The sequence below is a fragment of the Kockiozyma suomiensis genome (assembly GCF_038497685.1).
Source record: "Kockiozyma suomiensis strain NRRL Y-17356 unplaced genomic scaffold V2V93scaffold_11, whole genome shotgun sequence".
Taxonomy (NCBI): Eukaryota; Fungi; Ascomycota; class Lipomycetes; order Lipomycetales; family Lipomycetaceae; genus Kockiozyma; species Kockiozyma suomiensis.
In genome coordinates this window covers 292,421-319,108 of record NW_027117674.1, presented here as the reverse complement: position 1 = coordinate 319,108, position 26,688 = coordinate 292,421, and the positions used below count along the sequence as shown (strand labels likewise).

Sequence of the window (26,688 nt, the reverse complement as noted above, 5' to 3'; positions counted from 1 at the left end):
ATTGGAAGGCAATAGTCAGTCTTGTAATAGCTCTGTATAACAGTCTCAGAGTGCAGTTACTCTTAGAAAGTGGTATTGCATTTGCTAATTTGGTCTAAATTTCGCAGTCTAATCACCTGAAATAATCTGTACAAATATATAAATCTAAAAACCCCTCGTCAAACACCGACAGCCAACACAGAATATACACTCTATCTCTCATTCGCACTTCTAATTGGCATACTTGGACACTGCTCGAAGCCTGGCTCCCAAATGCAACAGCATCACCGGAATCAAAATCATCAGCGCTGAAATACCGGCCAGCAAAGTATTTCCCCATGCGACTGGAAACTTCTCCGATCCAAGCTTGACAAACATCGCCCGCGCAAACAACGGGAACGCAGCCGCAAAAATCGATCTGTACAAATCATTGCCCGCAAATGTCGACGCAAGATATCGCGGGTACGATAATCCTAGATATGTAAACACTACTTGGAAAATATGGAACCCGCTAATAATAAACAGCCCTGTACCAATAATTGGTACGATCCAATGCACGGATACCGTCGAGGTCCATCCAATTATGATCAGCGACACCGGCATCAGAAACGCTGCATACAGCGAGACGTAAAATATCAACTCTGGAGGCCCATCGGCGTCGGTATGTGGAAGGAAATAATACTTCAGTGCGGCCGCATAGAATACATATCCCACAAGTACACCCGCACAGATACCCGAGTACGTCAATCCAGTCTCAATCAAATTGAATCCATATACCCCGCCAAACACCAGCGGGAACGCCTCAAAGAAAGTGTAGACAACTGCATACACAAGTGCTGTGTAGGTATTTAAAAAAAACACGCCCGGCTCAAGAAACGCAATCACAAGTGGCCGTGTAAGCGATTCCTTTGCAAATTCTGACAGTGTGAATGATCCCATCTCTCTCTCCGCAATCGTGCTGTATGAGTTGTCGCCAGTCGCAATGCGCAGTCGTCTTGCGCGACGCGACAAGATAGTGTCGGAATTAGTCTCTGGAAATAAAAACAGTAAAAACAGAAACGAGACGGCACCAATCCATGACAATGCCCAGAAAGTGTATCGCCAGTTCAATACTTGCGTAAACACACTTCCAATCAATGGTCCCATCGATGGTCCAAAAACAGTTGCTACGGCCCAGAGAGGTATTGCGTAAGACACCCCGTGGCCGTTAAATACATCACCGACAGAGGCAGCACCGTTAGCGAGAGGCGGCGCAGCGACAAGGCCAGTGATGAATCTCAAAATGACAAGGCCAGCTATGTTGTTGACTAAAGCTGTTGGAACTTGGAGAATCACGTAGAGCAGGAACGATGGCATGTAGACCCAGTTGCGGCCGACAGCAGGTACTTCTGAGAGAGGAGCAAATACCATGGGTCTTTGACAATGAAAGTTAGCATCTCGTCTTTTGGTAGAAGAAATTAAAAATTCTAATGAAGAAAACAAAAGAAGAGATAAATACGTACGATATTCCATAGCCGACGACAAACAATGACATGGGCAGAATAGCTACTACTTCGCCGACATGAAACTGCTGCGTGATCTGCTCAACACCAGGGGCATAGATTGCGGATCCAACGTATATAGCAAATGAAAGCAAGCAAACTTGAGTCAGGACAAGTCCCTTTTTAAATTTCGACCAGTTGTGTGGGTTTTCAGGATCATTGGGGCCATACCAGTCGACGAGATGCTTCTGCCGGCATATGCTAGTAGCAGAAGACTTGACTGCCGAGTCAGCAGAGCTGTCTTCCGGAACCTGATTCTTTTTATGGAGCGCTTTTTCTATATCCAGAAGGTTATTGTTGTTGATATCAGCAAGCGGGATGATGGCGTCGTCAGGGACGAGAGTGGAGGAAGCGTGCCAGAATGGGGGTACGATGAATCCCGGCTGTTGCTCAGGGTACTGAAAAAAGCGCCCTTTAGAGAGGAAGTGAATCAGCTCTGCGCCCCAGCTGCTTCTGACGATGTCAAGCATGATGAGATGACGATGATGATGATGATGATGAAGATTCAAGTCTCCAGAGAAGAGAAGATGACAGACAGAGAGAAAAGAAGATGACAATCAGCGAGAAGAGAAAGAACAGCAGGAGAGGAAACAGAGGGTATTATAGCATAAAATGACATAGTCAAGCATATCGATCGACAATATAGTAAGAGAACAATTTGTAATACAGATACTTGTCAGAGCAGACGAAGTCGTCAGACAATGTCTTTGTTTAGCTTTTTATCCCAATTGAGACTAGCTCTCGGTCGAGTGGCGCACGAGCTTCTCGGTCGATAGACAATATTGGCCATTACGATAAAAGGTATATTTGTAATCAGCGTTGGAGGTGATTTCTTTCTACACAACAAATGTGATATATTGGTAATCATCACTCGCATGTGGCTTACATACACAGTTACCCTGCTTTGTCTCTGAAAATACTCTTATAAATGACCGCGCTCTGCATATTTTTTCTATCCTCACGCGGCAATAGACAGTGCGACTGAGACGAGACGTTTAATTACCTCTTACTTTTCTGTGTCCAAGTTGTGATTTTACCATACATATTCGCTGCGGAGACTATTTATCTGGCTTCTATAAGAACCCGGCTGGAGTTCGCTGAACATAAAAATTTGATGGCCGGGTGTCAGAGAAGCTGTACATTTTTCTTTTCTCTTTTGTCTATTTTCATTCCTATTCCTTAGCTGTAAATAATTTATTCCTCTTTTTCTTCGTCTTCTTCCTTATGTGCAAGTGCCTCCGCTATCTTCAGCGCATCCTTCATCTCGTAGTGCTTCTTTCGCATCTCTCCGAACCTCTTGTGTCGAGCTTCTTCGCTCTCAGTTTCCGCACTCTCACCTTCTTTACCCGTTGGCTCTTCTCTCTGATTCGTGCTGTCAGCTATGATCCTCGCCTCCTTTGGCTCAGTAGTATCTGTAGAAGTCACCTCTGCCTCACCCAGTTCCAGCTCAGGGATATCTTCGCTCACCTCCCTTCGCTCTCCATTGATCCCACTCAATGTCAACCCCACGATCTCATCATTGTCATCATAATCCAGCAGATCCGACGGATCAACCGCGCCGGCATACGGCGTCTTTGGCTCGGTGATCTTCATCGTCGCCGTCCGCTCTTGCTCAGTCAAGTAGATATTTGCCTCGTCCCACTTCAACCGCGCTGCCTCCGCATCGGCTGCTGTATGTGGCGCATGCACAAGCGGCGTGCCAGACGTGTGGCCACGATCAATTTGCGGATCCGCTGGCACAGGTCGCTTTTCGAGTGGTTTGATAACAACATTGCTGCGGTCGCCGGTTTGGGCCGCGTTGATCTCGGTGTTGTGAAGTAAAAGCTCCCGGTCGACAGGCGGCGGCGGCTGTTGATACCGTTCCGGTGACGGTGGATTCTTGAGGATTCCGCGCGGTCGCGCGTTGGACTGGCTCATTGTCTTGTTCTTCTAGATGATGGACTGCACTCTCGCGGTGAATGCAGTCTTATACTGACTAGCTGAGAGACGTCCTCGCGTCTTGGTAGTGACTCAATGTGATGTATGGCACGTGTATGCATAACCCTCGCAATGTTTTGTCCGTTGGCGTTGGGAGCTCGCAAAAAAAAATTTTAGAAAGTCCCAACTCTGAACAAGATTGGCGGCTGGCACAAAGTCTCCTCTCTCAAATTTTGTCTTCCTGTCTCGCTGTGTCTATCTCGATTGCAACACAGTAATTGCTGCTGTGTATAGTGTGCTTGAACTTTTGAGAAATGAAGGTTACCTGGAAAGACATCGGCACCGTGCCCAATGCCAACGAGTATGCTGTTCTTTTGTCAAATGATAGATTTCGACGCCTGAGAAATAATGTTAATGATTTTGATTATCTGTTTAGATTTCTTGATGTAGTTCTTAACAGAACTCAGAGAAAAACTCCGACCGTCATTCGTCCTGGATTCAAGATCTCGCGTATTAGATCGTTCTATATGCGCAAAGTTAGATACACTGCTGGTGAGCTACCCTCTCTTCATGGAAAATCATTTTATTTGAAGGTTTTTTACCTTGTCTCAAATGTGCGTGTGTTGACAAGTTATAGACGGATTTACCGAAAAACTGCAAGAGATCGTTGACTCATTCCCGCGTCTGGATGATATCCATCCATTCCATCAGGATCTGCTCAACACTCTTTACGACCGTGATCACTACAAGATTGCGCTCTCGCAGCTCTCGATGGCAAAGCATCTGATAGATCAGGTCTCCCGAGACTATGTGCGTCTGCTCAAATTTGGTCAGTCGCTTTTCCAGTGCAAACAGCTCAAACGTGCTGCGATGGGTCGCATGGCGACAATCGTCAAGCGTCTCAAGGACTCGCTTCTTTACCTTGAACAGGTTCGTCAGCATCTCGGTCGTTTGCCAGCCATTGATCCCAATACTCGCACTCTTGTTATTTGCGGCTATCCTAATGTCGGCAAGTCGTCTTTCTTAAAGTCCATCACTCGTGCAGATGTCGATGTGCAGCCCTACGCCTTTACGACAAAGTCGCTCTACGTCGGTCATTTCGACTACAAGTACTTGCGTTACCAGGCTATTGATACTCCTGGTATTCTGGATCATCCTCTTGAAGAGATGAACACGATTGAGATGCAGTCTATTACTGCCATCGCTCACTTGCGTTCCTGTATCCTCTACTTTATGGATCTCTCGGAGCAATGCGGTTTCTCTGTAGAGGCGCAGGTAAATCTTTACCACTCAATCAAGCCGCTGTTTGCAAATAAGACTGTTATGGTCGTCATCAATAAAATTGATGCTATGAGACCAGAGGATCTTGATCCTGTCCGCGCGGCTTTACTCGACACCATCACCGCCGACAGCAACGTCGAGATCATGCAGCTGTCCTGCCATCTTGAGACTAACCTTATGGAAGTCCGCAACTCGGCTTGCGAGAAACTTCTTGCTGCGCGCGTTGAGCAAAAGCTCAAGGGAACCAAAGTCAACGATGTGCTCAATAAGATCCATCTAGCAGTTCCAATGATCCGGCGCGACGGCGTTGATCGGTCGCCCTTTATTCCCGAGGCTGTCAAGACTTTGACCAAATACGACCCCTTAGACCCTAACCGCCGCAAGCTAGCCCGCGACATTGAGGCCGAGAACGGTGGCGCTGGTGTATACAACATCAACTTGAAGAACGGTTATATGCTTGAGAATGACGAGTGGAAAAATGATATTGTTCCTGAGCTTCTTGATGGCAAAAACGTGTACGATTTTATCGATCCCGAAATAGAGAATAAATTAAACGCTCTTGAAGAGGAAGAAGAGAGACTTCAAGCGTCTGGGTTTTACGATTCTGAGGATGAAGATATTTTTGAGACTGAAGAGGATGCCGATATTCGTATGAAAGCGGAGTGGATCCGTGAAAAGAAGAAATTGATTGCCAACGAGAACCGGTCGCGCAAGAGTCTGCGTAATAGAGCGATCATTCCTCGCTCTAAGGTACGTAAAACACTTTCGCAGATGGAAGCCCATCTCGACTCTATCCACGTCGACCATTCCGAAGTCACCGAGCGAGCGCGCGGTCGGGCCGCCGAGGAGAAGGCTTACGAGGCATCGTTGGAGGAAGGTGGTGTTGATACCATCATGCGCGAGGCTGCTAGGTCGCGGTCGCGGGCTCCGGACTCTACTGCTAATCTCATGCAGAGCTCGCGATTCGACGCGGGATTGGGTACGAAGGCGTTGCGTGCTAAAGCGGATCGGATTGAGAAGATGCATAGACGTGAGCGGAATCGGATGGGTAGAGCAGGAGAGGCGGACAGGCATGTGCCTGATATTATGCCTAAGCATTTGTTTGCTGGCAAGAGAGGTATTGGCAAGACCTCTAGACGCTGAGGAGACAGCGAAAAGTTTGAAGTTTGCTGGTATTGGATGGGATTATGTTTATTTTAAGTGTTGTTTTTGTATTTTTCTTTGAATTGTTGAGTATGAGCAATATAAATGCATTTTGTCATTGTCAAAAATCCTGGATATTGTCTTCACCTACGGTAGATCAGCAAAATACTGTAGCGAGGGTAGCTGTGTATGCCGGCCATTACGGTGCCCAAGAATCAATTCCTACAGGATATCATGAATACATCTTGATCTGCCTATTCATATATATATCCATCAGAATAAGAAGAGATCGCCGAAATGCTATGCGTCAATAGATTTCTTAAACTTCGTTGCTGCGCCTTAAACAAACACAACCGATTGTGATTATTATGGGTCTTAAGATACGGATTATCAAGATTAGAAAAGTCTGAATCTTAATCTCCAAAACAGCTTCAGGGTCTCACTCGCTCTCTCGCCAAATAGTCGTCTATCTTCCACAAGTCTTCTGGTTGTGCAAAATCTCTCGACATCTAGAGCAGGTGAAGTTGCTCTGTTCATCTCCTGCTTGCCTACATTTGGTCAATTTTGTTGCCTTTATTTGTGGAGGACAATTGTGCAAGCTCACTTGATCTCTGGGCTTGCGCTTTTCCCGCTTGTGCCGGTGTCAGAAAGATCGATATTCTTTACGAAGAACTGAAGCATTGCCCTCAATTGGAACTACTTTTCTGTCGGTGGTTCTTTCTCTTTTTGAAATACTTGGCTGCTAGAAAATCGGCGTTGTGCCTCTGAGGCCATTAGCTCACGCCAAAAACTCCTGATATGGCCTCCAATGCCATCATTGATCATGCGCAACCTCCTCCTCCGCAACAGGACCCATCTCCTTCCTCATTTCTCATGCTGACTGGCCAACAAGAGCATTATTTGAAGAAGGAATTGATCAGCTTAGAGATCGAGCATGAAATTGAAAGCATCAGCACGCCAGACGCATTATGCCGCTTCGGTGCTCCGTTCCGCGGCCCCAGTCCCACGAGTTCTGTCAAAATCAAACGGAACAGCGGTCGCTCAATGTTTTCTAGTCTAGGACTTGGTGGAAGAAATTTTAATTCTCCATCGGGCTCTTTGGAAAAAAGGGTTCTGACGAACGAGATCAGGCCTGAGAATTCAGAGTTTCCGATTTTACGACATGTGTTTATTAATTATGTGCGAAATTTCCCGTTTTTAGATGCGACAGATGAAGTGGAGTTCTGGCAAAGAAGAGTGCAAACCTTTTGGGAGACTTTTTCTGCCAAGCGAATTAGTTCGACGGATGACCGGACAGAAGAGACAAAGCGGCGGAGATTAACGTTCAAGATTCAGAAGATGATTGAGATCATGATGTCCTCTGGCATTCGTACTGCCTCAGGTATCGAAAAGGGCGTACATACCAATGATTCTGAGTCTTTTAAAGGAGAGAATGCGCAGACCGCTTCGGTTTCGGCAGATGAAAAAGAGAAGTTTATGATTGAGAATGCAATCGATGGAAGGCCTATAAATGGATTTGATATAAATGTCGTCGGAGTACGTACTGTTTATCAACGAAAACGAGTCAGAAACATGTCGCACTTGGTAAGTTAGCCTCTACATAGTTATGACCGGTTACCAATTAATGAAAATAGGAGTTTATAATCAGGACACGATATAACAATCACGATGTGCTAGTCTCTAAACGCTACTCTGATTTCCGAGAGCTTCATACAAAGCTCCTTCACGCTTTTCCTGAAAAGAATATTCCTCGTGTACCAATGAAAAACAAGTCATCCAGTACAGCCGCCGAAGACCATACTCACTCGGCTCCGCAATCGGTAGTTTCGAGCGACTCTGAAGACGAGGACGAGGACGAAGTTGCTGATGGTGGGTCTCCTCGCAGTTCTATGACACATGTGGCATCAGATTTATCTGGCTCTTCATCGGGTACATCGACATCGTCTCCTTCAAATGGAATTTCTGCGAGTCCGACTAAGCACTCAATCAGCGTGACGAAGAAAATTCCTAGAAAACTGTCAGAGCGATCTTTAGTGTCCAAGCATGGGTCTGAATCTGTTCCTACGTTGCCATCTTCGCCGGGCCTTACGTATTCGTCCTCGCCTGGACGTGATTCCTTGCGCAGTATTTCGGACACCCGTAACAGCAGCGATACGGTTCGCCACCGCCTGAGCAGAGGACTACAGCCTACGGTCAAATTGACTGGTGAGTCGCAGCGTCTTTCGCTTCGAGCATTTTTACGATCCTGCGCTTCTATTTCATCTGTGGCTGAATCAGATATTATGCGATCATTCCTTATCGAGCACAGCTTTCTGATAAAAGACCTGACACCTGCTGAAACTGCCGATATGAAACGCCGAATAGAGGCTGATAAGCAGAGACTTGAAGAGCAATTTCGGTTTTTCCAAATTGCGTCGCAACGAGCTCGTGAGCTCGATCATTACATGGCTGAATTCAAAAAAGAGCTTATTCAACGAGATGGGTTGTCGAGGTTTTTCGGCGAAATCCGACAGAAAGATAAGTTAGTGGATTTATCACCTCGATATCAAAAATTTATCGAGTGGGCGAGGATCGAGGTTGCCGCTACAATTTATCATTTATATGTCGGGCAGGATAATGCCTCGGAGCTACTTGCGCAGACAAAGCGGATTCATAGATTGATGCCATATGCGCTGTTAAAGAATGTTATTAGGTTTTCGAATCCGGTGTCTATGATGAAGACTGTTCTCGATCTATTCCTTGCGCAGCCGTTTGGACAAAAATCATTATTACAGCGGATTTTATATATTGCCTTACATGAAGACGTCAAGATGCAAGAAAAAGCTATTCAAGTAGTCAGAAAGAAGATCAACAATGAAGCACTTTGCGATCGTATTCAAAAATACGTTGACGGAAATGATATATTGCGTGGGCAAATTGATTTTGAGGTTCAGGATGAGGCTATCGATATCATTGTCGCCATTGCAAAGACTGATGCGATTGAGCCACCACTTGATGTTGATGTTATTGGACGCATTATCAATTCTTGGATATCCTGGAATATAGCGGTTGATGATATTTCTGTTGAAATTGATGATGAGACGAGATTTTTTTCAAATTTGAAATCTCTATTGAAACTGACGATTAGAAAGAGAGATAAAGATATGGTTCTGTCCCTTACCGGCGAAGTGAGTTTCTTTTTTCTTTAATTGTGTGGAAACTGTGTATACTGACATATTTATCAGCGAGTTACCATGGATCTGATCAAGGACGTGTTTACAATGTTTTACGAGCCATTAGTTAAAGTCTACAAATCAGCTAGCGTGCACCGCTCCGTAGGCGACGTGGCGGATTTCGTGGACGACCTCATCAAGACTGTTGAGGAATGCGACTCAGAAAACGCATCTCTTGATGCAAACATTCTTGTTCAGAAATTTATCGATTTATGTGAACGACATCAAGAGTCGTTTTATAGATTTGTTCATGAAGTGCATGTTAATGATAATGGATTATTTACGCGCTTTATGTTGTGGATTGAGGAAATTCTGCAATTTCTACGCGAAGGCCCCGAATCGACTATTGATATGAATGAGTTATTCGTGTACGCGACTACAGTTGCTATCGCCGAGAATCCCGAGACTGGCGAGAAGACGATAGTTGATCGCGAGAAACTGCTGACAGAGATTGATTCTATGATTGGTTGGAATAAAAAGCGGAAGCAATGGCGAGAGAAGCGGATGCGTGATCGGCTTCGGCAGGGAAAAGGTGCGCGTGCAGATGCTAGTGATGATAGCGATGACGATGAAGCGCAGGATGAAGCGGAATGGAAAGCTACGCTCCCTACAATCTTGCGCGGCGAAGATTTCGGACTACGTGATGATGATCTTGCGCAATTTGCAGTTGATCAGTCAAATATTGGAAGTGATGAAGATGAGGATGATGATGAAGATCTTATGGATCCTGTCGAATATGAGAGGCGGGCTCGAGCGAGGAAAAATAGACGTGGAGGACGTAATGGGGAGCCTGCAAAGCCGACACTTGTTGAGATTCCGAAATTAGTTGGACCCTTTGTTGATCGACTAAAGGTCGTACTTGCATAGATCTTGTTTATGTATCAAGTGTATGATCTGCTAGGGCGTTGTGGATTGTTTATGTTTGACTCTTTTACCAATTGCATAGTTAATCATTATCTGTAAAGAATTGATAAGGCAGAGAGGAAGCAAGATACTTGCTTCGTGCAATGCGGCGCACAGAGATGACGTAAACTCCCAGCAGGCTGATCGGAGCCCCTATTAAAGATATATTAACAACCAAGTCCACACTCTCAGTCAACTTGGAAACTCATACCAAGAACAAACGCATAGTAAAGAGAAGCTCTGGTGTAGCTAGAACATAACAACATGAAGCGCCGTGCTACTCATGCGGGATCCTGGTACTTAGCCAACGGTACGGATCTAAATTTCCAACTCACAGAGTTCTTGGGCAACGTACCGGCTGCCTCAGTCGAGCATGGGTCTTTCCCAGTCTCTAGGGCGCGGATTATAATTGCGCCGTATGTAATTTACTAGAAAAGTTCTTTTGGGATTAATTGGAGTGAGGAATCTGACTGACGAGCGGGTGAGCTAGGCATGCCGGATACTCGTATAGCGGACCGACCGCTGCATGGGCGTATAAAGCGTGGGACGTATCAAATCTGTGCGTCTATCTTATTGTTTTCCAAGCAGAGTCATGAATTTATTCTGAATTTTTCGTTAGAGAGCGAGTTTTTCTACTTGGTCCGTCGCATCATGTGTATTTGAAAGCATGCGCATTGTCGCAGTGCACAGAATACGAGACACCGCTGGGTGATATCCCTATAGACACGGAGAGTACGAACGAAGATGAGTAGATGAGTGTGAGATTTTTGAAGATTAACAACGTGTTATAGCTATTGAGAAATTATATAAAGCTGGAGATTTCCAGAAAATGTCTAGATCAACTGACGAAGACGAGCATTCTCTAGAGATGCATTTGCCCTACATTTACAAAATTCTTTCCGAGTGTGTCACTCATTTCTACTCTTTTTCTGGAGTTAGTTGATGATTAACGTTTTACAGGTCTGAGAAGGGTATGCGGCCGTTAGTGCCAATCATGGTCGGTTCACTTAGCCCAAGCTCGGAGCGTGAATTTGGCAGGATCCTAGCTCCGTTCCTTGCCGATCCCAAAAACGGATTCGTAATATCTTCTGATTTCTGTCATTGGGGTACACGATTTGGATTCACCAACTATGTTGAAGATGTGGAGTGTTCTCGAGTTAGACCATTGTCTGGATCAAAATTTGTGGCTCCGGATATTCCGATTTACAAGTCGATTGAGGTTATGGATTATAAAGGTATGGATGTCGCGAACGGTGGATCTCATGATGAATGGACGACATATCTTGCCCGGACAAATAATACAATCTGCGGTCGACATCCAATTGGGGTCCTGATAGCCGGGACCGAGTATCTTCGCTCGCAAGGCGTGGAATTAGATGACGAAGCTCGGAAACCTACAGCTGGTACTGCGGCAGCCGATATGGTTGAGAACGGGACCATAACTGGTGAGGATGCGCTCAAATATCGGTTTGGAAAGATTTATTGGATTCAGTATAAGCAAAGCAGCCATTGTTTGAAGTTGTCTGACTCAAGTGTGAGTTATGCAAGTGGATTCGCGAAGGCATGAAGATTTGGAGTTTACAAATCTCTAATAAAGCGAGAATAAGGTAATAGGCGCATGAGGAATTGATTTTTGTTATTATTTCAGATTAATTTGATTCATTCATATTATTTGTTCCCAAAGTAAAACAGCCTGACGCCGAGCACGTAAAAAAAACTGATTCTTAACTCTGTCGTCAAGACAGCGAGTTATTTGGCGCCATCCGGAGGCATTAAAACGACTTTATGATCTTTCTTTTCATCGACAGTTATCGAAACGATAATTTCACTGACCAGTCTTTTATTAGTAGTCCAACCATCTCCTTTATCAACGTCGTCAATAACAATCTTGGTCCCAGTAAAAAAGTTGACGTCATATCCCATATCTTGGAATCGCAAAGCCAAAGAAAGCGTCTTTTCAATAGCTTTCCCAAGACCTATGAATTTGACGACATGTCGTTTCTTGCCAGTGTGGAGTCTCATTACGATACTCCTTGCGCGCTTGAGAAGGGAAATGAAGGGCGATTTGGCATTGACTTGTAATACATCTCTCAGGTTCGCACTACCGTGGGATGGATTTGGTGGAGCAGGACGTTTGTGAATTACCCCTAAACATGTTGAGTATATATATTAGAATAGAGAGAAAAAAAAGGGAAAGATAGTCGAGTTGACGTGGAGATGATGTGGATTTGGTTACCTTTGACTTTCTCAGCTTTTTCCCCCGCAGTATTCATTAACGGAGTCTCAGACATATTATTATACAACTCATTAACAAACACAGATTAAGAGAAATTGTGAGCTCGTCTAGAGTAAAATAGAGAGTGCTCAGATCGAAGCTGGATTATAACCGCCACGAGCCCCACGATGAGGAGGTGCGATCAGCGAAAACCAGAAACCACCCACCCAACTTTACGTTCACCAAAATCCCACTTCATTCCCCACCCTCACCTCTCTTGACCATACACCTTCTCTGCTCACAATGGCGCAGCGAAAGCTACAACAAGAGATTGACCGCGTGTTTAAACGCGTCGCCGAAGGTGTTCAGGCCTTTGATGCCGTCTATGATAAAGTCATGACGACTACGAACCAGTCGCAAAAAGAGAAACTTGAGCAGGTATGATTTTCGATTATCCCTCTAAAGAAAAATAAACCCTAGAATACTCTGTCTAATTTCTGGGTGAATCTTTTTTCTCATATTTTAGGACTTGAAACGAGAAATTAAGAAATTGCAACGTTTGCGAGATCAGATTAAGACGTGGATGGGTAGCAATGATATCAAGGACAAGAAATCTCTGACTGATCAGCGCAAGCTAATTGAAACTGTAAGCAGTCACCGAATTATATTTTTATCTTTTGTCAAGTATTATTTCTAACGTAAATATATACTTTAGCAAATGGAGCGATTCAAGGCTTGCGAAAAAGAAATGAAGACAAAGGCCTACAGTAAAGAAGGGCTAAGTGTTACGCGACTAGATCCCAAAGAGCGAGAAAAGATGGAAATGGGCAACTTTATTACTTCAATGATTGACGATCTGGATCGCCAAGTCGAACAATTAGAAGCAGAGGTTGAGTCATTGCAAGCGACAGCGAAGCGCGGTAAGAAAGATTCTGCGAAAGCAGAGCGGATAGCGGAGACCGAGTACCGGATCGAGCAGCATAAGTGGCATCAGGGAAAACTTGAGGTTATATTGCGTTTGCTGGAAAACGGGAATTTGGAAACGGATCAGGTTGCGGGTATTCAAGAGGATATTAAGTATTATGTGGAGTCTAATCAGGACGTTGACTTTGCTGATGATGACGAGATGTACGATTCATTGAATTTAGAAGAAGAGGAAGAACTTTATGGAATGAACGACAACGATCATTTATCATCGCAAGATACCCATTCCGTTCATGAAGAGGAAGACAAGAAGGAAGTCAGCGTGCCTTCAGTGCCGCTACTTATCGCAAAGAAGGCAGAGTCTACCGGTGTCCGCAAACCCTCAATGAAAGCCACGGCACCTCCACCAGTTTCAGCAGCTGTCCCATTACCGCATTCATCGAGCGCCGGTACCGCAAGTCTGTCGTCAACCTCGATATCCAGCGCCTCGATGAAACCAGCTCCAGTCCCGACTCGTCCCGCAGGCGAAGGTCTCAAATACGCTTCGGCGGCTGCAGCGGCAGCTACAGCAACACCAGGTCTTGCTCCTCTACCTCCTCCACCGACCTCTGCGGCAGCTGCGGCAGCTGCGGCAGCTGCGACTAAGATAGCATCAGAGAAGGCACCGGCTGCACCGGCGCTTGCGCGCGGCTCGTCAGCTGCCTCGTCTCCCGCGTTGTCGTCGGCGACTATGGCAACCAGTACTTCTAGTGCATGGCAGAATGGCACGGATGAGAAATCAGAGAGTACTCCGGCAGTCACAACAACTCCTACTATCACGAATGCCGCCACTTCTGCGACGAAGCTGGTGTCGGCTGTACCGCCACCGGTTGCGCCTCAGCGGACAAATACTTTCAACATGAAGGAAATGAAGACAGAGTTGAAGAATGTTGTCGAGCAGCCTCTGGTGCAGAATGTCAGCAATACTCCGGACTTATCTGAAACCAGTGCATCTACCGAAGAATCAATATTCCATCTTCCGAGTGGTTTGCGAAGTCTAATATCTGGCTTTGACGCCGCCAAGGACCGAGTCCTGCATCCACCGGCTCCGGAGGCTATTAGTAAGATGGTTGACGCCTCATTTGCAAACTGTCCTGAAGCAGCCGATGCGAATAAGCCGATACATTATCACCCAAAAACACCGTTTCCTACGTCTCCGTATTTCCCACAGGAGCCGCTGGCTATCTTTGACGATCCGTTGCTTTACGAGAAGGTCGAGATCGATACCTTGTTTTATGTATTTTATTACAGACAGGGAACATATCAGCAACATTTAGCTGCGCAAGAATTAAAAAAGCAGAGTTGGCGATTCCACAAAAAATTCTTGACGTGGTTTCAAAGACATGAGGAGCCAAAGATCATCACGGACGAGTACGAGCAAGGCACGTATCGGTATTTTGATTTTGAAGGGACGTGGCTGCAGAGGCGGAAGGCGAACTTTGAGTTTGAGTATCAATATTTGGAGGATGAAATATGATTACGAGAATCAAAATATATCAATACTTTATAAAAAAATGTAAGATTTGTAGAAAGAGTAGACAGACCCCTGGTTCGGGTTCTGGAGAATTGGTTTAAAGCTAAAAGTGGTTCAGATCCCCTTTGGTCGCGGCGTGCTACCTTTCCCTCCTCCTTCATATATCACCCGACGTCATCTATTCCCTGTATAGTCCTAACAGTATATACCGAAATAAGAATGGCACCCGCAGCTTCGAACTTGCCTGATGATGCTGATATTGAGAGTACGTATATCATCTTTTTATAAGAGTGGAGGCGTTTGCGATCAACGGAGCTGCTTTGCGCGTCGGGATACCTTGACGCGTTATATTTTCCCTTTGCCTGTTTGCCGGTGTTCGTAATATCGCGAGGGGTGGTGATGTGTGCCAAAAGTGCTAACTTGATAATTTTTTTTAGTGGATGATAAGGAGCGGATTGCAGAGGAGAATATCGTTAGCGAAAAGATCATAAATGAAGGTACGTCCGATATCTAAAAAAAAAAGACAAACCCGGTGCATCAATTGTGCTTTCTAGATGAAGATAATGATGATTGACTGTTAGTTTTGCTATACTAGAGTATAAAATCTGGAAGAAGAATTCTCCTTTCCTATACGATCTGGTCATCTCATCTGCGTTAGAATGGCCCACCTTGACCACACAATGGTTTCCCGACAAAGAAACGTGAGCCAACACCCTTATCTTTTTCTCTCACGCGCGTAATCATTTATCGTTTATTTATTAACTTTTTTGAGTTAAGTCATGCTGGAAAGAATTATACCACCCATAGATTATTGCTCGGAACTCATACTTCTGGATACGACCAGAATTATTTGCAGATTGCGCATGTTAACTTGCCGAATATGGACGAGCCTCTTGATCTACGGCAATACGATGAGGAGAAAGAAGGTAAGATCTATGATGAGAATGATGTTAGAGATAGATATTGATTGGGCATGGCTAGAAATTGGAGGGCACGCACAGTCTGAATCGCGTCTGACGATTCATCAACGAATCGTGCACGAAGGCGAAGTCAACCGCGCTCGGTACATGCCTCAGAACCCAGATATTATCGCAACTATGAGTGTTTCTGGCGATGTACTTGTTTTTGACCGCACAAAACACCCTCTTCAACCTACTGGCGCGTGTCGACCTGAAATGAGACTTGTTGGTCATTCAAAGGAAGGATATGGATTATCGTGGAACGCGCATAAGCAAGGACATTTGCTTACCGGATCAGAGGATACGACGGTTGCGTTGTGGGATATAAACAGTTACAGCAAGAGCAATACAAAACTATCTCCGGCGAAGCAATTTACTACGCACAGTGCGATTGTGAATGATGTCTCATGGCATGCTCATCATGATAGTTTGTTTGGTTCTGTCTCGGATGATTTGACATTGCAGATTCATGATACGCGTTCGACATCCGCGACTCCAGTGCAAAAAGTGCAGGCGCATTCGGAAGCTGTTAATGCGGTATCTTTCAACCCTGCGTCTGAGTATATTCTTGCAACTGCTTCTGCCGACAAGACGGTTGCGTTGTGGGATTTACGGAAACTATCAATTTGTTTACACTCTCTCCAAGGTCATAATGACGATGTTACAAGTCTTCAATGGTCACCTCACGATGAGACGATTCTCGCGTCAGCATCGCATGACCGTCGCGTGATTGTCTGGGACGTAAGTCGAATCGGACAAGAGCAAACGCAAGAGGACGCCGAAGACGGGCCACCGGAGTTATTATTCATCCATGGCGGACATACGAATCGGATTAGTGATTTCTCATGGAGTCCTACGATGCCGTGGGTTATAGCTAGTGCGGCGGAGGATAACTTGTTGCAGGTGTGGAAGCCTGCGGATTCGATTGTAGCCGTTGACGAGAAGGATGTTAGCGCTGCGGAGTTAGAGTAGTGTATTTGTAGAGTAGAGAATAGTGTATGTTAATACTACAATTTATGTTTAAGTGAGATAATAAGAATAAAACCGTTCTTTTGCGGAATAATAAGAATCGAGCATATGTAGGAAGTAAGGGCAAGTGAGAGAAGCGAATGCGGCGGCAAAAGTGAGCAAACTCCACTCAACCTCTCTCACCAACATTGGACTATCTATTTGCATACAAATTACAATATCCCCGTTCAACAAGAGTGATTACATCTGAGTCATTATTATAATATTGCAAAAATAACAACTATATTCTGTGTTTATCTCTTCTTTTTGTTTGGATATTAGACACAAAAGTGCGAAATTCAAAATGACTTCAACACCGGAATGGTTATCAGCATACATGGAACCCAGCACAGCCGTGATCAAGTACGTCCTTTTTCATTCATTTATCTCTGATACTTTGAAGAAGTAAAAAAAATGAGTGGTTTTATTAAAGGATTATATAGACAAACGAAATTAAATTATGGAATTCCGCCGGCTTATAATAAGGATATCATTTCAAATACGAAATCGGTACGAATGTGCTTATATAAGAAGCGTGATTATCATTGAATTATTAATTGATGAAATGCTTTAGAAGCATGCAAAGGAGCTATCTGGCATGCCGTTAGCAATGCAGGATGATTTGAAAGCAAAGGTAGGTATATATATATATATATATATATATATATATATGTTTGTAACAATTCAGAGCAAAGGAAGAGCAACATGCTAACGATTTATCAATGCCATAGAAAGCATGGGAAATTGCATTAGCCCCATCAAAATCTCTGCCAATGAATGCAATAATGTCCTACTTTTCCGGTTCAACTCTACAAATATTCTCATTGACAATGACATTTATGTTATTCTCCAACCCAGTTAAAGCAATAGCTAGTGTTAATTCGACCTTTGCGCGGTACGAGTCAGAGGGTACATTTGCGAGAATTCTACAGGCGAAATTGGTGTTTGTGTTGATGCAGTTGGGTACTATTGCTGTCGGCGTGTGGAAGATGGGGAGTATGGGCGTCTTGCCTACGAAACGGAGTGATTGGCTTGCGTGGGAAAGCCAGACAATTGTGAGTATCTTTTTTTTTTCTTTCTTTTTTGAATGGTTGATTATCTCTTTGTAGATTTTACTAAGTACTGGTTCTAGGTTTCTGAAACGGGTGTCTTTGTGCCTTGATGAGGTTTGCGTGAATCTATACGAACCATACTGTACGATATATATATATGTATGCGGGATGTCGAATAACATTACTATTGGATTTATTTTCCTCTGTCGTTGAATCAGGAATCGACTAAATGGATTTACTTTTGTTATTATGAGTAATAAAGGCCTGTTTTTAATGCATTGAGATTAACATAAAGTTTGTGCTGGATGTTGTTGAATTTTCATAAAAAACGCTCAACTTCGATTTTATGAAGAGTCCTTTTTTATATTATAAAATAAAATATGCTAAGAAAATTTAATGGCTCTACTGTTTCAAACTAAATGATTAGTTCACAGAACTATGACGACGGTATATAAAAAGACATGAAATATTGTATGTCAAAAAATAAAAACACGTGCAAGACCTGGACTCCCAACGCTCAAAACCCCGATTTAACAGCATTAACTAGTATTATTTTACTCTTTAATCTCTTCTTTTATCACGTTTGGCTTTATTATCATAATATCGATTCTAATCATATCTATTTTTTCTATTATTTTTTTTATTTGCAAATTTGAATCGTGTTGAAAAAATTAACTTGACAAACAGAAAGATCTGTTACAGATCTCACAGCTCTTTGCGACAGGCATTTGCAAAGAAATTTACACAGCGCATTATTGTCCCTATATCAATATTTTACGCATATCAATTTATCAACATTTACTACAAGAACAATGAGTCAACCTACCGGACCACCCGCACAAGCGATCTGGTAAGGCCATAATCAAACAGACCGAGACTGAGACAGCGAGCAATGCCTTTTTCTTTAGTCTTATTTGTGCGATACTTTGTGGGATATTAACAGACCATATAGGAAAAAGATGGCTTTTTTTTGCGCAGGCACTGTTGCGGTTTATATTGTTGTGAAGAGGTATGCTATTTGAAAGAGATACTGTACGGACGAAATACTTATGTCGCTGATAGTCAATTAAATGAGCGTCGGCGCATACGCTACGAAGAAGAGCGAAGAGGTAAGATCTGATGACTTGAGCTATATTTAACTGGAAATATTAACTCGATCGAAACAAAAGCCCGACGCGAACCCGGACACGAATATCAAAAAATTGCCGAGGTGGAGCGACGAAGTGACGGGGCGGCGAATCCGAGTTCGGAGGAAGCTAATGATCCGAGTTATGGACGCAAGAGAAGCCAAAATTGAGTTGGCGTGTGTGGGTGTGTATTTGTGTGTTTTAATATACGGTGTACTTGAATTAGTAAAGAGTCTAGACGAGGTAGCAACCACTTTAAATGGAATTGTATAGCACGAGAATGATACCTGGAGTATCCAAAAGTGGTATAGTATTGTTGGGGATTACTGTTGCCGAGGCTAGAACTATTCAAGATGACGAAGATGATGTATATGAGCAGTCATTAGGAGGAATCTAGGACAGAGGAAGGGCTAATAGGCTTTGGGTGCACGATCTAATCTTATCTGATTTGGTCTGGGCGGAGGAATGCCGAGTTTATCTCCGAAGAGGCGCTCTATGCAGTAGCGATGTTGTATTTTGATAGCATTTCTTTTAGTTTTATTGTCATAAGGATCATTACATATATCATAAAGAAACTACGAGCGAAGGCTACGGCGACTGCTCGGATCCACTAATCCCTCGATGCTTACAGTTATTACATAATGTGGCTTGGATGTGTGGCCTCATGTGGCTGAGACAAGTGGTGCCACATAGATCTTGAGCCGCACACATCCGAGCTTCCATGGATGATCATTTAGTATAGAGATAACGATGTATTATAGACCATGACTCCGAATAAACCAAATAATAGAGAAAGAAGTAAAAGGGCAAAAAGTATGCACAAGATCGGTCCGCCTGCGGACGAGATCACGTAGAGCGATAGTGCCGTGCTGTGCTGTGGACTCAAGGGCAATATGGGCTGGAAGCAAACTTGAACTGGCTTGGAGTACTAAACTAGTGTCAGGGAATGCGTCTCTAAATATGCCAGTACTCAAAAAAAAAAAAAGAATACACATACGCGTCATTACTCAAAGTCGAGCGCAGAGGAAGAGCAAAAGGTAGAGTGAAGCCTAGTCCTAGGTAGGAGAGCACGGCCAAGCTCATCTTGCTGGACGCGTAAGGCTGTGATGCGCGATGCGAGAATGAGCGAGTTGCGACCGAGATGAAGGCAGACATTTGCAATAGAATGGTTATAATAGAAGAGGAAGATAGTAATAGAAGAACAGTTAAGAAAAGAGAAGATGCGGAGGAGGAGAGAGTGTGTTTATAGCGAGTAAATAAAGAAGATCGCGCCATCTTGAAGCCGCAAGGAAACTATGGCACGCGCCACATTCCTTTTTGGGCTGCGGCAGAGTGTTCATTCTAATATGAAAATAAAGAATTCTCATAATGACTAGAATTGCTGCTATTTTATTAAATATTTGCATTGTTGAGCTGTATAATGCGGAATTGTTGGATCCATATTGTTATATATCATCATAAGTCATCAAGTCCGCGGATCCGAGATCACGTGAATTAATTGCTGCATATGATATTCTGTAACATAAAACTAGTTAGTATAGTCGATTATTTCCTTCTTCTTTCCTAAGCTCTACAACTAGTGCCATTAGTAGAGGACTGTATAAATGACATAATAAAATACATAGAGCAGACGAATGGTGTCTGTTATGTAATATTAACAAGTAAGAGTATATTACCAAAAGCATATATTATCATCACTATATAATCACGTGAAAGCTATATATCAGCAACAAATGAATTTCTCCTATTCCTACTATTTTGATTCTATGTCTTGCGCTTAGTTATAAAACACGTTCACTTACGCAGCCACAGAAATCAAAATATCCAAATATATCAATGAATCACAAAGTGAACAAATTTGCTCATATTCGAGGACATTGTTGCTATTGTAGGCAGCCGAATCCACCACCAGTGTGCTCTATTTTGGTGTGTTAATATCTAGTTTGGGCTGCATAAATAGTCATATTTTGGCACCATTCGTATTCGGACCGAGCACGTGTCTCTTCCTGGGCTGGTCTACTGGCTGCAGTTGCTGCTAGTAACAGCAGTAGGCAGCAGTAGACAGTAGTATGTAAAGCGTCTCTACGATATTGTAGACTATAATGAATAGCATCTATAGCATGAAATAGCACTAATCAAGACGATGGCGGGCTCAGACTGCAGACTTGTGTTGATGTCTGAACAGCAAGAACATGCCGAACTGGTAGCTTATTCGCAGTAAACAAACTGCTGTTCGTACACTGATCAGCCGCTGCTAGTTTGCATTTTACGTCCAATATAGCTACTATCTTATCATCTGCTGCTAATCATCAGAGTCGTGGCATACTCATATCATCTCATAATCATGCTAGGGCCTGGACTATCCCTCCTTTCAAGGCCGAGAGCATCGATTATCTGATCCTCCTCGATAAGCTCCTCTGGATCACATAATGCACGTGATATATTGTGATTCATGCTACGAGCATGCCAGCGGATAGCAGCAGGTGAATCACAGATCACAGCTTGCAAGCACACCTCCCGCTCCTTGTGAATCCTCTGAGAGTTCTCTCTGGGCTGCTATTCTCTGCTCACACAGTGTGGATCATTTGCTTAAAGTATCTCGAGTGCAAAGTTTGCCCTTCTCACAAGTCCTACTTCTTGCTGCGCTACTCCGGTGGTGTATCTTCATCTCGTTGAGATCACAGCAGCATACCCGATAAGCCATAGTGTGACTGTGAGCCAACGCGCCACCACAGCAGCTCCCACCACCACTATCCTCAGCAGCCAAAAATGACTTCGTCCGCTCGTTCTTTTTCTCCTCAAGCACACGACCCGCTACTATCCTCTTCCTCCTCCTCCTCCTCCTCCTTATCCTCTGCCGCAATGGGTCTGCCTGAGTCTGCAGACGACGACCTTCGTCCGGTATCTACCATCCGCTCCTATTCCGCCATCAACAACCCCCTCGCAGACGAAACTCAAGGCCTCGTACCTTCTGACGAGTCTCCCCTCCTCTCGCCAACCTTCACCGCTTCTGATGGCCCTATAGTGCTCCCCAAGAGTCGTCTGGGTCGCCTGCTCAATCTTCTCCGCGGCCCGCGTCCTCCTCGTCTTTCCACTGTCTCACTGCTCTATCCGCCGATCCAGCTCTTCCCGCTTAAGCTAGGCCGCTCAGTCCGCCAGCGCACCCGTGTCTCTGCCATCGTCTTCTATCTATGCTCCTGGTTCCTCATCTTTGTTTTCCTCTCCCGCAAGTCCCGCTTCTCCCCCATTGTCTCTTCCGGCGAGAATATTGAGCTTCTCGAGTGTAACAACAATCCCCTCTGGATGACGCAAAACTATCACGCCTGCGGTCTCGATGCAGAGAACTGTGATCCCTTCTCCAACATGACTATTTCTTTCCGCTGCCCTTCCTCTTGCGCTGGTGCCTCAAAGTACTCCATGTCTGCCGTCGGAACTCAGAACGTCATCTACAAGCCCTACGTGATTGGCAACGAGGACGGTTATCGTGCAGATTCTTTCATCTGTGCCGCCGCTGTCCACGCCGGTGTCATCTCGCAGCTCAACGGTGGCTGCGGTAAAGTCATCTTCTCCGGCCCTCGCGACGAGTTCTTATCGACGTACCAGAACGGCGTACAGACCATCGAGTTCGACTCATACTTCCCGGCCTCGTACGTCTTTGACCGCTCGGTTGTCTCTGAAAACTGTCTTGATCTGCGTTGGGCAATCACCGGCGTCAACATCTCCTTGTCTGCCATCTTTGCCTACTTTGTCTACTCGCCTGCTACTTTCTTTTGGGGTATGTTTTTAATGGGATTCTGGACCATCGTCCTCGCTTCCGACCCTCCTCCAACCAACAAGCTGCCCAACCCTGGCGCAGAGGTCATCTCAATTGCCTTTGAGCGTCTCTTACCTACCGTCTTTATTGGCTACGTTATTTTAAACGTCGCTGTGCGTCCCCAGATGAATAACATTCGCGCGCAAATGACAAAGGCTGTCCTCTGGGTCGGCGCATTCTGGGTCGGTGCACTCAACAACTACACTTTTGACGAGCTGCCGCTTGATCGTTTCGTCGCTGAAGATATTAAGAACTTGCCGGGCGGAATTGCTGCTATCACTTTTGTTCTTCTTGCCATCTTCCTCGGTGCCTGTGGCCAGACCTACACTATCTGGAAAAACAACAAATTTTTCCCGTACCTTGCCGCCTACTCCATTGTCTTTACGACTTTGATTGTCATGGCTTTTGTGCCAGAGGAGACTTTGCGTATTCACCACTATATCCTTGGCCTGTTAATCCTCCCCGCGACCGCCTTCCAGACCACTGTCTCTGTTCTCTGGCAAGGTCTTGCCGTTGGTATGTTCCTTAATGGTGCCACCCGCTGGGGATACGACTCGATCTTGCAAACCGAGTATCAACTTAACCGCGGTGGTCCCCGCGATTCCGATCTCGCTCATTTCACTACCAACTCAACGAACTTTGACGGTGATTTAGTGGCTTGGGATTACCCTTATAAGTCGAGAGATGGAGTAAATTACACTGGTTTCAGTCTTCTGATTAACGATGTCGAGAGATACCGCGGACCAAACATGAACATCTCTTTGATGGAGTTTTATAATTACACCAATCTCGAGTACCAGGGATACAACTATAACTGGTACTTCCGCCTCGGAATGTACTCCGATGATGGCGACTGGTCAGGTGTGTATCTTTTTTGTTTTTGCTTTCATTTCAAAGAGTGAGACTAACATGATGTGTAGACTACACTAGAGCTGCTACTGCTCTCGCTAATAATGGCAGCTGGGTCGATCCTGAGGCTGGCCCTTCGTAAGCTGTTATTATAGACTCTTCGTTGTTTTATCATTATTGCTTCAATTTTATAGAACTACTGTCGTTCTTCGAAGTGCGATTAGTACTGGCGTCGTTCTAGATATCTTGCTTTTTTTTTTCTTGTGTCTGGCTTTTTTTTTGTCCATGATGGTATAAATTTTTTTTTTCTTTCTAAGGTTGTCGGTTAGTGAGTAACGGATATTTGAGAAGGTGGTTGCATTTTTTATGTGGGGTTTTTTTTTTCTTTATTTTAGGATGAGTTTCTTTTCTTTTCTTTTTATCTTTTTCCCTATGGCTTTTTTTATATATTTGGATCTTGCTTTTCATCTTTTTATTTCCTGGGTTATATAATTTTTTTATAAGTTTTTTTTCGCTTCTTTAGTATATATTGACATGCTATAGCTGGTGATTTATTGATGTGTGTGTATGGTTTGCTCTTTACTTTTTATTCGGGTTTTATAAATATTCAGATCTTTCCTATCTTATTTCTGTTGAATGAATAAGAAGGATTATAGAGAATGAGCGCGTTGAATGAGATGAGAAATGGTTTGAGGTGAGAGGTTTTTTCTGGTTTTCTTTTTTTTATTTTATATTTTACTTGCTAGAGTTCGTGTTATCAATATGTTTGCATGGTTTTTCTTTTCCTTTTTATATTTTTATTATATTTTATAGTGAAATGCTAAATAAAAGATATATTGCTTAGTTTTATTGTAAATTTGTTAAAAAATAATCCCTGACAATTGATTATTGATTCACTCATTCTTTAAGAACAAGAATGAATTACTGTCTCTTTTTCGATAATCTTATTTTTTTTTCAAATTAGTTCAGTCGGATTTTCTCTTTTCTCGGTGACCGAAAGATATTCAAACTAAAGGACTTCATGATAGGAAATTCATAACTTGGCGAAATTTATATATAGAAAAACATATGCAAATTTACACACACACGCAACATACACATACAGTAGTGAACTTGGTCATATACACAAAAACTCAACAGAGCTCTCTCTTTTCCTTTTCTTTCTTTTTTTTTGCACGTCAGATTGAAAATTCAATTTTTTCCCTTTCATCCTCGTCATTTCTAAATAACAGAATCTCCTACATCAAGTCAGCCATCGCACTAGGCATACCGCCGCCTTCCTTCGCTGCAATTTCAAAGTATCCATAAATAGTAGTCACAGCCAATAAAATAGCTGTACCGCTGCCAAGAGTTCCGAGCAAGTCAGAGGTAACACTCAGCGCGCCAATGCAAGCTCCTCCAAAGGCAGCCGCAGTAGGAATGATCTTCTTGAGCTCCTTGTACATTGACTGCTCTCTGTGTCCCGCCATGACGAGACCTTGGTCCTTGAGCTGCTTCGCAACGTCGCGCGGCGACGAGCCTGAAATCTCAATCCAGGTCTTGGAGAAAACAGCACAAGCAGTCAAGATAAATGCGACGTAAATAACAGTCTTGAAAGGATCGATGAGCGCCTCAGAGATGTTCATTGGCGGCTGCATGTAATATGCAAGACCTGAAACAGCGTGCAATTGAGCCGATCCGGACTTGGCCTCCCAGACACCGATAATACGAACGATGAAGTTATCAGGGAATCGATTGAATAAAATCTGGGAAATGATAAATACGTTCGAGGTTAACGCAGATTGCAGCATGATTGGCAGATTGCTAGTATAAAACAAACGAACGGGGTAGGTTCCATAAGGTCCGCGAGCACGGGTAGACTTCACGGGGATCTCGACGCGGAAACCTTGCAAGTAAACAACGACAAGGAAAACGACAATAGTTGAAAGTAGCTGCATCACGTTGGGCAGGTTTTGTCTGTAGAAGGCCTCCTTGAGAGCACGGTTCTTGTCCTTACGAGTAAAAAGCAAGTGAACCAAGCTCACGACTGCTCCTTCAAATTCTGTTCCTCGACCAGTGTTGACAGTCGTAGGAGAGAAAGCCTTCCAGACAATTTGTTCACAGATGTTGGTGGCAATGAACAACGAGATACCAGATCCAAGACCATATCCTTTCTGCAATAACTCATCAAGCAAAATGACAACAACACCAGCGAGAACAAGCTGGAGAATCAACAAAAGGCAAACACCGGCTCCGAGTTCCTTGGGAGGACCGTACATACCGGTGAGCACATAGACAGTAGCCTGTCCAACGGAGAGAATAATAGCAAGCACTGCCAGCGTTAGTTTGATTCCCATTTCATCGAATATAGAAAATATCAGATTTCTTACACTTCTGAGCGGTCTGGTAGAGCTCACGATCGCTCTTGAGGTCAAGGTTAACGTCAATAATATGCGTTCCACCGAGAAGCTGAGAAGATGTTAGCATCAAAAAGGCAGAAAATAATCTAATATTCCATATATTAAATACCTGGAAAACCATTCCCGAGGAAATAATGGGCGAAATACCCAATTCCATCAGTGTTCCTCGATTACTGGCAAGCATCATACGCAGCCAGAAACTAATCAAATAAGAATCCGTGTCAGAGGAGAATATGTAGTGTTTTGATTTTGCATGTTTTGAAACTTACAGAGGATCTGAGCTGTCTGACGAGACAATTCCATAGAGACTGGCGGGAAAAGTTAATAAGGCTCATCAAATACGAACAGAGTAGGTAAATAAAAACAAAACAAACGACATACGGGATCTCGCTCATGACCAAGAAGATCAACAAAGTGACACCGGTCCACATTAGACGCTGATCGAAAGGAACCTATAAGAAGGAAAGATTAGCGACCTGGCCTTGTATAACGATCGATCACAAGAGTGCAGCCAATTGATCAAATATAGCTGTATTTCGTAAAGCAAGTCGCTGTGTGAATGATCGGACATACCTTGCGCTCCGGGGCCGCAACCTCAGGGAGGATGGGCAGGAAGGGCTTGACCAGATCCAAGAAACGAACTACGGCGCGTGGGAAAGTTAGCAAGATTCGACCAGACCAAAACAGCACAATCAAAACATACGGCCGCTCATGACGAGAACAAAAAGAAGAGCAAGATAAGGCAGAGGCAGGAAGCGGAGGGTCACGAGATAGAGAGGATGGGCTTTGGCTGCGGATGCTCAGAGATTCGTGGTGGAGCGCCCTCGAGGGCAAGGGCTGCGTGACTGCTAC

The 26,688-nt window shown here is 44.1% G+C and overlaps 12 protein-coding genes across 12 annotated transcripts; 8 read left to right on the top strand and 4 right to left on the bottom strand.

The window, feature by feature from the left end:
• Positions 1–5: 5 nt before the first annotated feature.
• V2V93DRAFT_373236 (major facilitator superfamily domain-containing protein) lies at positions 6–2,362 on the bottom strand. The gene is made up of 2 exons (XM_066910922.1): positions 1,482–2,362; positions 6–1,393 (listed from the first exon to the last, which is right to left on the bottom strand). Exons 1-2 carry the CDS (start codon positions 1,988–1,990, stop codon positions 211–213), a joined length of 1,692 nt encoding a protein of 563 aa, XP_066764474.1. The 5' UTR covers positions 1,991–2,362; the 3' UTR covers positions 6–210.
• A 179-nt stretch (positions 2,363–2,541) lies between these two features.
• V2V93DRAFT_373235 (uncharacterized protein) lies at positions 2,542–3,579 on the bottom strand. Its single transcript, XM_066910921.1, has one exon. The coding sequence runs from the start codon at positions 3,435–3,437 to the stop codon at positions 2,715–2,717; it is 723 nt and encodes a 240-aa protein (XP_066764473.1). The 5' UTR covers positions 3,438–3,579; the 3' UTR covers positions 2,542–2,714.
• Positions 3,580–3,586: 7 nt separating this feature from the next.
• On the top strand, positions 3,587–5,989 carry V2V93DRAFT_373234 (P-loop containing nucleoside triphosphate hydrolase protein). The gene is made up of 3 exons (XM_066910920.1): positions 3,587–3,798; positions 3,874–3,989; positions 4,075–5,989. The coding sequence occupies exons 1-3, from the start codon at positions 3,752–3,754 to the stop codon at positions 5,859–5,861; spliced, it is 1,950 nt and encodes a 649-aa protein (XP_066764472.1). The 5' UTR covers positions 3,587–3,751; the 3' UTR covers positions 5,862–5,989.
• Positions 5,990–6,734: 745 nt separating this feature from the next.
• On the top strand, positions 6,735–9,940 carry V2V93DRAFT_392130 (uncharacterized protein; the record flags this gene model as incomplete). The annotated part of the gene is made up of 3 exons (XM_066912464.1): positions 6,735–7,445; positions 7,496–9,028; positions 9,086–9,940. 3 exons carry the CDS (start codon positions 6,735–6,737, stop codon positions 9,938–9,940), a joined length of 3,099 nt encoding a protein of 1,032 aa, XP_066764471.1.
• Positions 9,941–10,128: 188 nt separating this feature from the next.
• Positions 10,129–11,652, top strand: V2V93DRAFT_54713 (memo-like protein-domain-containing protein). The gene is made up of 5 exons (XM_066912727.1): positions 10,129–10,392; positions 10,467–10,535; positions 10,596–10,708; positions 10,768–10,879; positions 10,937–11,652. The coding sequence occupies exons 1-5, from the start codon at positions 10,241–10,243 to the stop codon at positions 11,541–11,543; spliced, it is 1,053 nt and encodes a 350-aa protein (XP_066764470.1). The 5' UTR covers positions 10,129–10,240; the 3' UTR covers positions 11,544–11,652.
• On the bottom strand, positions 11,619–12,343 carry V2V93DRAFT_373223 (uncharacterized protein). The gene is made up of 2 exons (XM_066910919.1): positions 12,213–12,343; positions 11,619–12,123 (listed from the first exon to the last, which is right to left on the bottom strand). The coding sequence occupies exons 1-2, from the start codon at positions 12,265–12,267 to the stop codon at positions 11,726–11,728; spliced, it is 453 nt and encodes a 150-aa protein (XP_066764469.1). The 5' UTR covers positions 12,268–12,343; the 3' UTR covers positions 11,619–11,725.
• Positions 12,344–12,385: 42 nt separating this feature from the next.
• On the top strand, positions 12,386–14,657 carry V2V93DRAFT_373220 (Not1 N-terminal domain, CCR4-Not complex component-domain-containing protein). Its single transcript, XM_066910918.1, has 3 exons — positions 12,386–12,629; positions 12,718–12,837; positions 12,907–14,657. Exons 1-3 carry the CDS (start codon positions 12,495–12,497, stop codon positions 14,629–14,631), a joined length of 1,980 nt encoding a protein of 659 aa, XP_066764468.1. The 5' UTR covers positions 12,386–12,494; the 3' UTR covers positions 14,632–14,657.
• A 122-nt stretch (positions 14,658–14,779) lies between these two features.
• Positions 14,780–16,647, top strand: V2V93DRAFT_337784 (WD40-repeat-containing domain protein). Its single transcript, XM_066907752.1, has 5 exons — positions 14,780–14,893; positions 15,066–15,125; positions 15,224–15,329; positions 15,406–15,554; positions 15,610–16,647. Exons 1-5 carry the CDS (start codon positions 14,848–14,850, stop codon positions 16,557–16,559), a joined length of 1,311 nt encoding a protein of 436 aa, XP_066764467.1. The 5' UTR covers positions 14,780–14,847; the 3' UTR covers positions 16,560–16,647.
• A 91-nt stretch (positions 16,648–16,738) lies between these two features.
• V2V93DRAFT_373214 (uncharacterized protein) lies at positions 16,739–18,044 on the top strand. Its single transcript, XM_066910917.1, has 5 exons — positions 16,739–16,958; positions 17,039–17,105; positions 17,170–17,229; positions 17,327–17,650; positions 17,728–18,044. Exons 1-5 carry the CDS (start codon positions 16,900–16,902, stop codon positions 17,755–17,757), a joined length of 540 nt encoding a protein of 179 aa, XP_066764466.1. The 5' UTR covers positions 16,739–16,899; the 3' UTR covers positions 17,758–18,044.
• Positions 18,045–18,180: 136 nt separating this feature from the next.
• V2V93DRAFT_387675 (uncharacterized protein) lies at positions 18,181–19,333 on the top strand. The gene is made up of 4 exons (XM_066912305.1): positions 18,181–18,497; positions 18,600–18,656; positions 18,710–18,756; positions 18,817–19,333. The coding sequence occupies exons 1-4, from the start codon at positions 18,460–18,462 to the stop codon at positions 18,942–18,944; spliced, it is 270 nt and encodes an 89-aa protein (XP_066764465.1). The 5' UTR covers positions 18,181–18,459; the 3' UTR covers positions 18,945–19,333.
• Positions 19,334–21,543: 2,210 nt separating this feature from the next.
• Positions 21,544–23,579, top strand: V2V93DRAFT_360198 (uncharacterized protein; the record flags this gene model as incomplete). The annotated part of the gene is made up of 2 exons (XM_066908124.1): positions 21,544–23,449; positions 23,509–23,579. 2 exons carry the CDS (start codon positions 21,544–21,546, stop codon positions 23,577–23,579), a joined length of 1,977 nt encoding a protein of 658 aa, XP_066764464.1.
• A 670-nt stretch (positions 23,580–24,249) lies between these two features.
• Positions 24,250–26,647, bottom strand: V2V93DRAFT_373207 (SecY subunit domain-containing protein). The gene is made up of 7 exons (XM_066910916.1): positions 26,540–26,647; positions 26,410–26,477; positions 26,218–26,288; positions 26,106–26,144; positions 25,946–26,036; positions 25,807–25,885; positions 24,250–25,748 (listed from the first exon to the last, which is right to left on the bottom strand). The coding sequence occupies exons 1-7, from the start codon at positions 26,547–26,549 to the stop codon at positions 24,676–24,678; spliced, it is 1,431 nt and encodes a 476-aa protein (XP_066764463.1). The 5' UTR covers positions 26,550–26,647; the 3' UTR covers positions 24,250–24,675.
• Positions 26,648–26,688: the final 41 nt, after the last annotated feature.